At 40.3% G+C, this 13,102-nt stretch overlaps 1 protein-coding gene across 1 annotated transcript; it reads right to left on the bottom strand.

Moving 5' to 3' along the window:
• Window positions 1-1,286: 1,286 nt before the first annotated feature.
• LOC145687442 (uncharacterized) lies at window positions 1,287-2,051 on the bottom strand. The gene has a single exon (XM_081760893.1). The coding sequence runs from the start codon at window positions 2,049-2,051 to the stop codon at window positions 1,287-1,289; it is 765 nt and encodes a 254-aa protein (XP_081617019.1).
• Between the last annotated feature and the right edge of the window lie 11,051 nt (window positions 2,052-13,102).

Here is a 13,102-nt window from a genome sequence, read left to right as displayed (position 1 = left end):
GGGGCTAACATTTAGACACTCCTCCATTTTTTTCGTTCTGGCGACGCCCCTAATTGTCTAAAAACGAAAAATTTGCTTGCAGATTTTCGTACAAACTATGTACAAACGATTGCGACAATTTCTGATTCACTTGTACATAGTTGGGGACTACCACTTAGACAGCCCCCACTTGTTTTCGTTCTGGCGGCGCCCCTAATTGTGTACAAACGAAAATTTGGCTTTCACATTTCTGTTCAAGCGATGTAGAAACGATTGCGACAATTTGTGATTGAATTGGACATGGTGGGGGCTACCATTTAGACAGACCCCACTTTGTTTTCATTCTGGCGGCGCCAGTAATTGTGTACAAAGGAAAATTTCGAATTCACATTTCTGTACAAACGATGTGGAAACGATTGCGACAATTTGTGATTGAATTGGACATGGTGGGGAGGCTACCATTTAGACAGCCCCCCACGTTGTTTTCGTTCTGCTGGCGCCCCTAATTGTGTACACACGATAATTTCGCCTTCACATTTCTGTTGAAACCATGTACAAACGATTGCGACAATTTGTGATTGAATTGGACACGGTGGGGGCTACCATTTAGACAGCCCCCCAGTTTTTTTCGTTCTGGCGGCGCCTCTAATTTTGTAAAACGAAAATTTCGCCTACACATTTCTGTACAAACGATGTACAAAACGATTGCGACAATTTGTGATGGAATTGGACATGTGGGGGGCTACCATTTGGAGAGCCCCCAATTTTTTTCGTTCTGGCGGCGCCCCTAATTGTGTACAAACGAAAATTTCGCCTTCATATTTCTATACAAAGGATGTAGAAACGATTGCGACAATTTGTGCTTAATTGATTGATTGAAAGGGTTTATATGGGCGCGTCGACATCGAGGTCTTTTGCACCCTTCTCTGACAGAAAAAATGAAGTACCCAAGAACAAAAAAAAGCATAGTATCACAGATATAATAAAGTAAAAGCAAAGTCTGGAGTACGTAAAAGGTTTTCGGTCATTTATGAATTAAAATGTCATAGCATTCAAGAAATGTGCAAACTCGATACACAAACACAAGGACGGGTTAGTACACAACAGCATGTTAATCTTATCTGCCGGGGCAGCTCGGCAATAGGTGCACACACGTGGGGCAGCCCATAATTAGTAATGAAGATGACAGTGCAGTAAAGAAGATAAAAGCAAGGGAATGCTATGACAAGCATAAAACCACCATGAAAAAACACAAACGGTAGATAAAAGCAGAAATAAATTAATTAAAAGAAATGTGAGAAATGCACTCACAGATCACGCAAGACGTGCAAAAGCTGCAAGTAGGTGAAAACCTGCTGGATCATCTGGACATCGTCTCCAAGCAAGGTAGACAGATCAGCTGGTAAGCCAAGGCGAGCTCGCTCAGGACCAAGAGGAACACATTCCACAAGAAGGTGGCGGATGGTCAGGAATGCACCACACTGGGTGCAGGAAGGCGGGTTCTGACGACGTAACAGGTAGCCATGGGTCAGATGGCTGTGCCCGATACGTAATCGTGCCAATCGTCGTTCTTCCAGTCTTGAAGAACGAGAACTTGTGGCCCAAACACCAAGTCGCGGCTTGACAGCATGCAATTTATTCTGAAGGTGCTCATCCCAGTTTGTCTGCCAGCGCTGAAGGAGAAGACGGTTGATTACAGGGCGAATATCAGAGCTGGGGAGCGGTGACGGATAATAAGGTCCTGTAAGGGCAGCTTCTTTGGCAACACGGTCAGCACGCTCGTTCCCTGGAATACCAGCATGGCCAGGCACCCAACAAAATTGGACATCGCAACCTGCAAATCGTAAGGAATGGCAAGAGAGTAGAATTTGCTGAACTATAGGGTGCACAGTTGACACATCCTTGAGACTATGTAAAGCGCTGCTGGAGTCAGAGCACAGGAGAACATGTCGGAGATGGCGTCGACGAATATAACGCAGAGTCTCCAGAATAGCAACCAATTCAGCAGTGAACACAGTGGAAGTAGGATGGAGCTTCAAGCCAGCGCTTTGATCATCCGTGACACCGGCCATACATTGACGTATTTTTCAATCGTAGCCATAAAATTTCATACGTTAGTCTTGTTAGCAGCTGTCAATACGTTAGTGTATGGGACCTGGCGTACGTTTACGTACCAAATTTTTATACGCTTGAAAAGTCTGGCTGCTTTTAACTTCGAGCGTAAATACGGCGCGTAAAAACGGCTCAGATGAAAGGGTTTTCGAGCAGCAGGTGGTCTCTTGCCCTTTCCACGGCCTTCTCCCTGGTCTGGTCTTATTGTTTTCAGAAGAGAAAACCTGTTCTTGAGTTGTCCTCGCGAATCGTTGCTGAAGTTTGCTGGTAGACTCACCAGAAATTTTCATTCCAATCTAGTTTCAGTCTTTCTATACAATACATGATTTCGGCTAAATTAATATTTTCTATTGCATAAAGCGATACATTATTTCCTAATTAAAATTCATAATTAATTTTCAGTACATAGAGGAAAAGGTATTTAAATCCAATACTTTTTAATTAGAATTCGCAATTGATGAGAGCTCCTCCGTGGCTATACGGTCAGCGTAAGATTCTCCGGCGCACGACATCCTGTTCGATTCTCGGCAGAAGCTCACGCAGTTTGGATCTCACTTCTCATATAGACTCGTTGTCTGAGAGGTTGCTAAATTCAAACCCAATCCAATCGAACATGATGTCTTACGAATTTAACATTAAATTTAATATTTGCCAATTAGTCCCCCACACACACAGAGAGGTCAAGATGGTTATAAAAATGAAGTCACACCTTTAGAGTTGCTCATATTCTGATATTTAAAAAAAAAGAAGTATAACATGACTTTTAATAGCATGTGACCAATTTCCGCCAAACTAAAAACGTCATGCTATTTAGAAAAGAGAGAGAAAGCAAGAGAAGGGAAAGAAAGTTAAAGTAACCAACAGTAGAGTACGCAGGAATTTATTTCGGGAGCGGTCCAAACTCAATATGAGGGTATTTTATATTAACATTCCTAAAATTGTCTCTAAAATTAGGCTAAATTTACACAAAAGTCGAAATTTCGGAAGGGAGTTTCGGACCCCCAGGACCCACCCCCTGCGTGCGTCCCTGGCAACCAACATAAAATGTTACTTCCAGACATACTTTCTCGTTCACTTGGTTCTCTCCGGGCGAATATGAATAAAAATGTCCCCAGCAGCAAAGATGAATTACATTTCACTCTTATGAAGAACACTCCTTCAGCAAATAATGTTCAAATTCAGCTTTCTGATATTTTGTTTTGTCCCACGCTACCCGTACAATATTTTTGAAAGAAATCACTACCAGCATGGATGCTACAGGTACCTACTAGGTATATTTAAGAATAAAATGTAATAATCCTGACATTCAACAAGATATTATCTCGATATCTGCCTGATAAAACAGCAAAAAAATTGCGTTTGACTATCGAAATTCGGTGAAAATTCTTTGCTATTTCTACCACCTGCTGCTTGTTATTTTAAGTACCTTCTCAATTTTACAAGAACTTGTAACAAAATAGGTTCAGAAAGTCACTATTTTTTCCCGTGATCTTAACATTACTCGTGAAAAAGAAAATGTGAGAAACTGCAATACATGGCCTAATGTTTCTTTTTTTGTGAATTATTTCAAACCTCAGATTGTACATATATTTAAATTTAATAGACCTAATAATCCTATTTCACCATTAATGTTCACATACTAAGTCTAAATAGCACAATCATTGTACTGCTCGCTTTAGTGTGCTTGCTTTTCAGCATAAAAGTTCTAGTTCAATCCAGGGTACCAGCTATGTTGAATATTTTTCAACATTTTATTATATCTCGTCATGATGGGGACTGTACCAAGACTTATTTGAAAAGCATAAGTAGACTCAAAACAGAACATACCTAACACCAAAATTGAAATGACACCCATTTACAGGAAACAGGATTACACTCATAATAGTTCATGTTAACTTGTAGTATGCCATTAAAGCATTTCTCAACTTTTGTGGTGTGGTTACTATCAATTCTTCCCAGATAAACGTTAACTTAAGGTCAATTACCACAAAATATTAAATAACAATGAATATCTGACACTTAAAAAATTTCTTTCACGAACAACTCAATCATTTTACTGAGCTCCTCTGTGGCTAAACGGTTGGTTGCGCCTGAGTTTTCGTCGAGGCAACACGTCCTGTGTTGCTCGCGCCTTGGTGCTGATTCTGCTAGTAGTGATAGTTTTTTTTTTTGTGCGAGTTTTTGCTGTGCTTTTTGGACTTGAGCAGAGTGAGCTTACCACTTGATTTGGGTGATTTCTCCCCGTTTTTGTTCAGTGAAGTGCAAGATTACGACTGATTACGATGGCCAATATTAGGCTTAACACTCTTCGCATTAGTTTTCAACCTGTCTCCAAAGTTCCTAATTCGATTTCGCTCCATGAGTTGATACGAACCACCTTTGAGCTTGCACAAGATGCAGTATTAAGTATTGAACTAGACTTTCCACGTAAACTTCTATATATCAAATTAATTACTCAACAGCTCTGTGAAGAGATCATTACTAAATTTGACAATAAAGTACCGTATATAGATGCAGAAGGTACTTACGACCTTCCGCTTGACTCGGCTTCTCATACAATTAAATTGGTACGTATCCTCGCGGTACCTATGGAAATTTCTGATAACCAAGTGAAACAAGTGCTTCAAGTTTATGGTGAAATTCTTAGTGTTAGTGACGAACTTTATACTGATGGACATTATTATAAAGTACGTACTGGCCGCAAAGTTGTGAAAATGATTTTAAAAAAGAATATCCCTTCCTATATTACTCTCAGTTCTCTTCGTTGTTGAGTGACGTATCCCGGACAGACAAAAACTTGTGCGAGGTGTGACAGTGAAACGCATTTGGTGTCCCAGTGTGATCGCCGAACATTTAGCGCCCGTTTAGATAATCGGTCCAGTGATTCTTCTGGAATTTCTACTTTGGGTAGCCGCATTGCTCGACCTATCCTACAACTGAAGGATGCGCCTGCTATTCACAACTATATTGTGTTTCCGGTTTTGCCGACAGAAAGCGGGCCCGCTATTACTACCATGCCGACAACTCCGGATGACTCTACCCCGCCAGCCCCCTGCGAGGCAGCTTCTGTGTCCCGACCAAGTGATACATCCTCACAGGTCCCGTTTCATGAAGAGGGTATGGCCAGCCAAATTCTTCCTGAGGTTAACCCCGACGCAAATAAGGTAGGTGACTTATCTGATAAGACTGAGTGTCCCGGACCCCAGCCAATGACTTTCGATACTTCAGCACCTGCTCGGCCTGAACCTGTTGTTAGTGATTCCCTTGCCATGGTTCCTCCTCTCTCCGATGTGCTCGACTCGACTGGTAGTGGTTCCCCCGTTACGCCTACATCCAGTGTTGATGACACTCCTGAACCCCCTATTAGTGAACAACTGAAAAAGAAGAAACGTTCCAGTCACGAGGTGAATACTGGGAAAGTTTTGAAAGTGACCGGGAAGACCTATGATTCGACCAGTAGATTAACCCGCACTAGATTACGACAGATGTCTCAATTAGATGCTACTACATGTAATGATGGGGAGGTTGTCCCCGAGACTTTGGACAGACCCTCTACGCAGTGAGAATATGCTAGCGGTCTGTTTGGGACTTTTGTTTTTGTTAATATTGAATCTTTTTGCTGCTTTCCTTGGGCCTGCCGGTTCTTTTGTGTGTGCCTTTTCCTCCACACCAAGCCTTTCCTTGCAGCTCTTAATGTATTCTTTTAAAATAGGAACGATCAATTTTAATGGTCTAACATCTGCTACCAAGCAAAGTGCTGTTTTGGATTTCATTAAATGTTATTCTCTTGATATACTGTTTGCTCAGGAAGTGACCTTGACCGACCTTCAAGGCCTTTATCAGCACACCTTTTTTTCTAACGAAACTGTTAACGGCACGGGTACTGCACTTATATATCGTAATGATATAGAATTTGAACAGTTATACAAACATCCCACCGGCCGGATTATTACTGGAAATGTGGCCAATATCCGGTTTTGCAACTCGTATGCCCCTGCAGGTACACACCGACGGCGTGAACGTCATAATTTCTTTAATTCCGAGGTAGCCTCCGCCTTACATGACAGTTCTCGTTTGATTATATGGGGTGGAGATCATAACAGTATAGTTTCCGCTCAAGATTCCACTTCTACTTCGAACTTCTGCCCTACTTTATTACAGGTGATTAACCAATTTAATTTATGTGATGTCTGGCGTCATTTTCATCCCCACAATCCTGGACATACTTTTTTCTACGCCACTGGATCTTCACGCCTCGATTCTTTTTATATCTCACGGTCATTACTTCCACATGTGCAATCTGTGGAAAGGATTCCTGTTTGTTTTTCGGATCATATGGGCCTAGTTATGACTATCCAGCTACCGCTTCAAAAGCTTCTGAACCATAATAGCTTATGACACCTCAATACTGGCATCCTTTCTGAGCCAGAATTCCAGCAGTTGCTACGCCAACGCTGGAGAGAAGTTAATCAGCAACTTTTGCGGCGGAACAATATTATCCAATGGTGGGAGCAACGGGGGAAACCAGCTTTGAAACAAATCTGTAAAGAATACAGCAGAGAACGGTCACAGCGATTCCATGAACAATATAATTACTACTCTCAGCTTCTACGCGACTATCATACGGCATTCCTTAACGGTGAACCTGTACTTCCACAAATTAAACAGGTAAAGGCTTTCTTGTTAACATTACACCGCAAAAGACTCCACGGTATTACTGTTCGCAGCAAAATCTCATCAATGTCACCCACTGAACCTCCGAGTCTTGTACATATCAGTGCTGAACGTCGCAGAGGCAAACAACAGATTATTCATAATATACTGGATGATAAAGGTGTTTTATATGAAGGAACTAATATTATTCCATACTTTGTGCGCTATTTTGCTGATTTATATCGCAACCATGATGTTCCAGCTAGTACTGACGGTGTTTACGATACCTTGAAACCTCTCCCAGTTGAACTCCAAGCAGAGCTTGATGCTCCCTTTACTGAAGCAGAAATTCAGCATGCCCTCCTCCAGGCAAAAAAGAATAAATCTACTGGCATTGACTCCCTACCTTACGAATTTTACCAGACATTCCCAGATCTTTTCATTCCTTTTTTTACTGAACTTTTTAATGCCTTTCGTTCTAATTTACAAGTCGGCAAAACATTTACACACAGTATTATAGTGATCATTCCTAAGCAGCCCAAGAGCACTCGCATCAACCAATTTAGACCTATCAGTCTCGCATGTTGTGATTATAAACTTCTCGCAAAAGTTCTAGCAGCTCGGTTACGTAATACTTTAAGTTCCATTCTGTTACCGGAACAATTTGGTCACGATCAGCAGCATCCTACATATCTGGCTTTATCGAATATTAGGGACACGATCGCTTATTTTGAAAGTCGTCCGAAATTAACTGCAGCGCTTTTGAGTACTGATTTTTCTCAGGCCTTCGATAAACTAAGCCATCAGTACTTATTCACAGTTCTTGAGAAGCTCCATATCGGGCCAGTATTTTTAAATATGGTTAAGACGTTATACTCCCAGCGTACTGCCCAACTTAAACTGAACGGTGCCTTAACGCGGGTCTTTTCAATTAACCGGGGGCTTATTCAGGGCCGTCCCTTGTCCCCCATGCTTTACAGCATTGCCGTTATTCCGGTTCTGTATAAGATCCGGAATGAAATGACGGGATTGTGTGTTCCTCCGGCTACTATTAAAGTTCAGAGTTTCATAGATGATATTTGCTTTTTCTTTCGCTCCCAGCGCGATTTAGATACTATCCTTACTAATCTCCAGATATTTAGTCAACTGTCTGGTGCGGAATTACATCCCACGAAAACCAAATTACTTTTTTTGAATGATACGTGTTCTTGCCCTTTTGTCTCCCCCTTCCCTGTCGTTAACACTCATAAAATTCTCGGCATTACTTGGCATACCACTATAAAAGCATCTATTCAGGCAACATATGGAGTGGCTGTTCCTAAGGTCATTAACTTGCTTTATAAACACAAAGCTCGCAATCTTACATTACATGAGCGAGCGACCTTCTTAAATATTTTTGCCTTCAGTCTATTGTACTATATAATGCAGATTTTTCAGCTTTCTGTCTCAAACGCTAACACACTTAACAAACATCTGTTTGCCTTTTTGTGGTATCAATCGACACTGCGAGTACATCGTCGAACTGTGTGTACGACCAAGCAAGTAGGAGGGTTAGGTATTAAAGACGTGGCTCTTCAAGGCCGTTGTCTACTACTACAACGCACGTGTGAGCTGTTAACTTCCTTTTCTGAGTCTTTCTCCGCGTGCCATATCATGCGTTGCCTTCGGCACGTGACTCTCAGTTCACCTGTTTCTATTCTGAACTGGTCCCAACCTTACCATTACCTGCGCACCGTCATTCTAGACATTTCGTATGCTCTTATCAGTCACACAGCTATTGAAGATGTGACTGTGAAGAAATTGTATACTTATTATGCAAATTATCTCTATACCCCCCCTAAATGTGTTACTCGCCATCCCAATTGTTCTTGGGCGCAAATTTGGCATAATATTAATTCCTCTTTTTTACCCTCTGGAATGAGAGAGTTATGGTATAGGTTAGTGCATAATGTATTTCTTACTAACCATCGAGCATGGGAACTCGGTTTTCGACCAGATGCTCAATGTATCCGATGTGGACAAGCTGACACACTCATCCATCGCTTGCAAACATGTCCATCTATCCAGCATTTGTGGCGTAGCTATAAACATATTATAGCACGAATACTTCGTGTTGATCAACGGATTATTAATAGTGAGCCGTTTTTTTCTTTTGCCTGATTTCAAATACTTCCCACGTCCTAAACACAATATCATAGTGTGGTTAACTATTCACACAGCGGCTATCCTACTTACCGAAAATGAGCGGGTGACACAAGCAATGTACATTTTTAGACTACAGTGCTCTTTAAAAACAATGCCTTCAGATCTACGCTTGCGTCATTTTGCCCACTACCCGACTGCTGTTTACTAATTTTTTTTTTCTCGTGTGTGTGTTTGTGTGTATACTTCATGTGCTTGATTTTCAATTGTATTGCAGTGGTATCCCTTTTGTAATTTGTGATTGCTCCTTTATTCTTATTATATATACATATATGTACTGTAATTTCTTGCAATAAAACTGACTGTTAAAAAAAAACGGTTAGCGTGCGTGTCTTTGGCGTGGGAGATCCGGGTTCGCTTCCCGGTGGGAGCTTATGTGGTTCGGATTCCACGTTAATCAGTAGGTCTCGTTTCATATAGCCTCGCTGCTGAAAGGAACGTTAAATTCAAAATCAGCTCAACTTAATCGTTTTATTACGTTTATAAGTAGCATGCCCATCAGTGTCAGGAGAATTTATATAATAATTGACACAACTTCTTACTTAATAGTGTTATTTTAGTGCCATTTTTACTATTAGAGCTTCGAAATTAATTGATATTTAATTGTTTTCAGTTTCGTATAACATACAAGTTTGTTTACATTTTTCTTATTTTTTCTGCTTAATTCCTTATAACTACGCTTTCTTACAGTGAAACATGTCTTATTCAATGAATACAAGAACTATGAGTATTAAAAACATACAATTCGACGGATCTTTACACTGAGAAAAATGAAAATTTAAAATAAAACAAATCTGTTTATTTTCTGAACCAATAAATGGAATCTCTTCCGACATAGATTGCTTCAAATCATTGGTTCATAAGTTGTGAAACAAATGTAATAATAATAATAATAATAATAATAATAATAATAATAATAATAATAATAATAATAATAATAATAATAATAATTTTAATCAAGCATTAGATAAATTTATCTTACTTTCCGTAATCAATTGTAGTTGCGCAAAAACACAGATCTATTCGCTTGCAATGGAAAGTACCAGTGACGGCAATTGGGTATGAACACTAAAAAGGGGGACAAAACACTACTAATAGTAAGGGGGCATGTAATTAGGTTATAGTGTAAAGCCAAAAAAGTGGGGGCAGCAATTACCTTCACGCCCCTAACCGCCGATGGACAGCACATTAGTTAATAATATTACCAATTTAACGGAATTTTAAGACTTTGTTGAGGAAATATTTTAGTAGTATTTAATTAGATCTATACGCTTTTATTTGAATCATTTCATTTCAGATTTACAATTAGTTTCATTATATTTTCATTAACTGTTAATCATCCAACGATGCGTTCAAACGTAGAATATTCACTAATAGCCATTACGTTGGCCAACAACTTAAATTAATTTGTTTACAATTAACTAAATTATTTATTAAAAAATCCACCAAATTTGTTATATTGAATTTGAACATGTGGTTTGGTCCAGTCATTTGAATCAATCATTTTTTTAATTGGTTTACATCGATCAAAAGTGTCTGCTTACTGTGTCAAACGCTTTTCAGTAGACCTTACATTGAATGCTGTAAATTTCTTATATCTTACACACTAACATGAGAGGCGGACATAGGGCGTATTGTGAAATTATATACTCAGAAAAAATGTATGTGGCGTACTTAAAAACGTAGGTTACATGTGTAAATCATGTAGTGTTAGTACTTAACGTACAGCAAATGTATAACTGAAAAAAGTACATTTTATACATACTTTCCGCATACATGTTTCGAATAAACGTACTTTCTGTACGAACGAAAGAACTGTATATAGGTGGTCAGGATCTCACATACAGATATACGCATGTAACATACAACTGGCGTATGTAACATACGTATACGTATGTGATATATGGAAGACTGTTAGATGTCATACATCCTGCAACGGCATGATGTAACATCTAAGCGGGGAAGGTCTGTAGCATATGGATAACGTATGCTCTGTGCAGGTTTTTGTAGTAAACATAATGATTCCGTATAATTGTACAATATACCGCTGTCCAGATAACGGACTTTTCTCAGTGTATTAATTAATAAGAATTTGCGTCCGGTGAAGGAGAATATTAAAAGTTCGAAAAATTATATATATATATATATATATATATATATATATATATATATATATATATATATATATATATATATATATATTACAATAATGAGGAATATCACAGTCGAATCGATAAGTGTTAGCAAACAATACAAATAGATTTCGGCGCCAGGGGCGAAGTAGAATTCGGCGCCCCTACACTCACCTTATCAAGCTTCCTTTATTTATTTATTTATTTATTTATTTATTTATTTACAAATAAGAGAAACAGCTGTTCTTGTTATGCTAGGTTGAATTTTTATCATGCTGCTTGCACAGACTATTGCAACAACCGAAAGTGATCATTCTCTATTCTTTTACAAATAAAAGCTGTTTTCAAGAGGCTTATTTTGGACTTTTTGTTAAACTTACAAAACTGCCTTTGCTGTACACAAGTCCACTTTGAGAAAAGTTATAAAAAATTATAACTTTTTACGTTCCATACTATATATAAGAAATGAAATTTTAATACGTTAGAAACTATGTGATTTAATAATGTTCGAAATGGGTAACACCATCAATTTCCAGTAATAATTGTAAACTTTTGTAATTTTATTCTGTACGTGACCACATAAAGAAGATTTTAATTTTGATCGTTTTGGCCGTAGCCTTTGTTTAGCCTCAGCTGCGGAGATCTTCTCGATTACCATCAGTTCACGGATCTTCTTCTCAGCCATAAAATTAGGACAGTCACGTGACCAAGCTGGATGGCCACCTTTACAGTTAGCTCACTTCGATGGGGCCGCACATGGGACCGGACCATGAGCTGCGGAACTACAATTGCCACAGATGGCAGAGGCATGACAAGAAGGGGCTGAGTGGCCAAAATGTTGGCAGTTAAAGCACCATAAGGGTAGTGGTATGTACGGGCGGACCTTCAAACGGTGGTAAGCAACGTTCAAATGCGTTGGAAGGTCAGGTAGAGCGAAAATAATGATATGGGAATCCGTGGGCTGTACTGTACCATTTCTCTTCGTAGTAATTCGATGGACGTCTGTCACATGGCTATCCGTAAGTTCGGCACATATTTCCGCCTCTGGCAACTCTCAAATCGAAGCATGTGATGACTCCTTTGCTAGTATTTAACTGCCGATGAGGCCCAACCAGAATAGGAACAGGTCCTAACTGAGTACTAGCTAAAAGTAATTGAGATTGTTTTTCTGATGTCGTTTGAACAAGTAGCGTCCCATTTCGTAATTTACGAATATGTCCAGGAGGAAACGTTCCTGGACATATGATGAAGCTGACGATGAACTATAAAGGGTGATAATTTACTTAAGGCTCCAGCTGTGTCAGTTGATTTGTCTTTGATAATTAAATATCTTGGTGCAAGACCAAGCTTTTCCTCCCTCTCTCTATCCTGGGTGGGTGGTTGATGCGAAGCCATAACTGAAGAAAGCCCAAAATCCTCTCAGCTTCTCCGTCGTGGTTCGAAGCGGCCAACGAGGCTGGCAGGTCCCATCTGCATGACCCTTGTCAGCAAGCTAAGCTGTGACACCAAGTCAAAATGACAAGGAGGTAGAGCCACTTGCACCGCCGACTGATGGGTACTTTTGAGAGGACCCACGTCCCACCGTGTAAGGGGAGGGACCAATGGTTCATTGGAGATTCCCGCACCGCAGACTCCAAGCATTCCCTTTCAGGGCATCACTCCTTCCGGTCATGCTGGGTGCGCATGGGCTGCACTCCTCCGTCCCACGGCCCCGGGTCCAGCGTCATCCAAGAAAATCCAAAAGCAAAACCAGTCCATAGCAAGATTGTCTTCTAGAAAGAGCAGTCCATATCCGAGGCTTATATTTTAACGACGCTCGATCGCAGGTTTTAAATGCCGGGTGATCGGCCCGGCACAACCCCCAACCTGGAGGACCAGTGGCTGATTGCAGTTCCGAAGAACTGGGCGATGGGGGCGCCACATCCCGACGCCGGACAATTTGTGCTTGAATAGGACATGTTGGTGGGGGGCTACCATTTAGACAGCCCCCACATTGTTTTCGTTCGGACGGCGCCCCTAATTGT

The sequence above is a fragment of the Thermobia domestica genome, chromosome 6 (assembly GCF_964235325.1).
Source record: "Thermobia domestica chromosome 6, izTheDome1.hap1.1, whole genome shotgun sequence".
In the NCBI taxonomy this organism is placed as follows: domain Eukaryota; kingdom Metazoa; phylum Arthropoda; class Insecta; order Zygentoma; family Lepismatidae; genus Thermobia; species Thermobia domestica.
The sequence above is the reverse complement of the archived record's forward strand: the minus strand, read 5'-3'. Positions and strand labels throughout refer to the sequence as shown.

Excerpts from the sequence above, each read along its gene's own strand:
- LOC145687442 (XM_081760893.1), bottom strand. The coding sequence starts at position 2,051 with ATGGCCGGTGTCACGGATGATCAAAGCGCTGGCTTGAAGCTCCATCCT.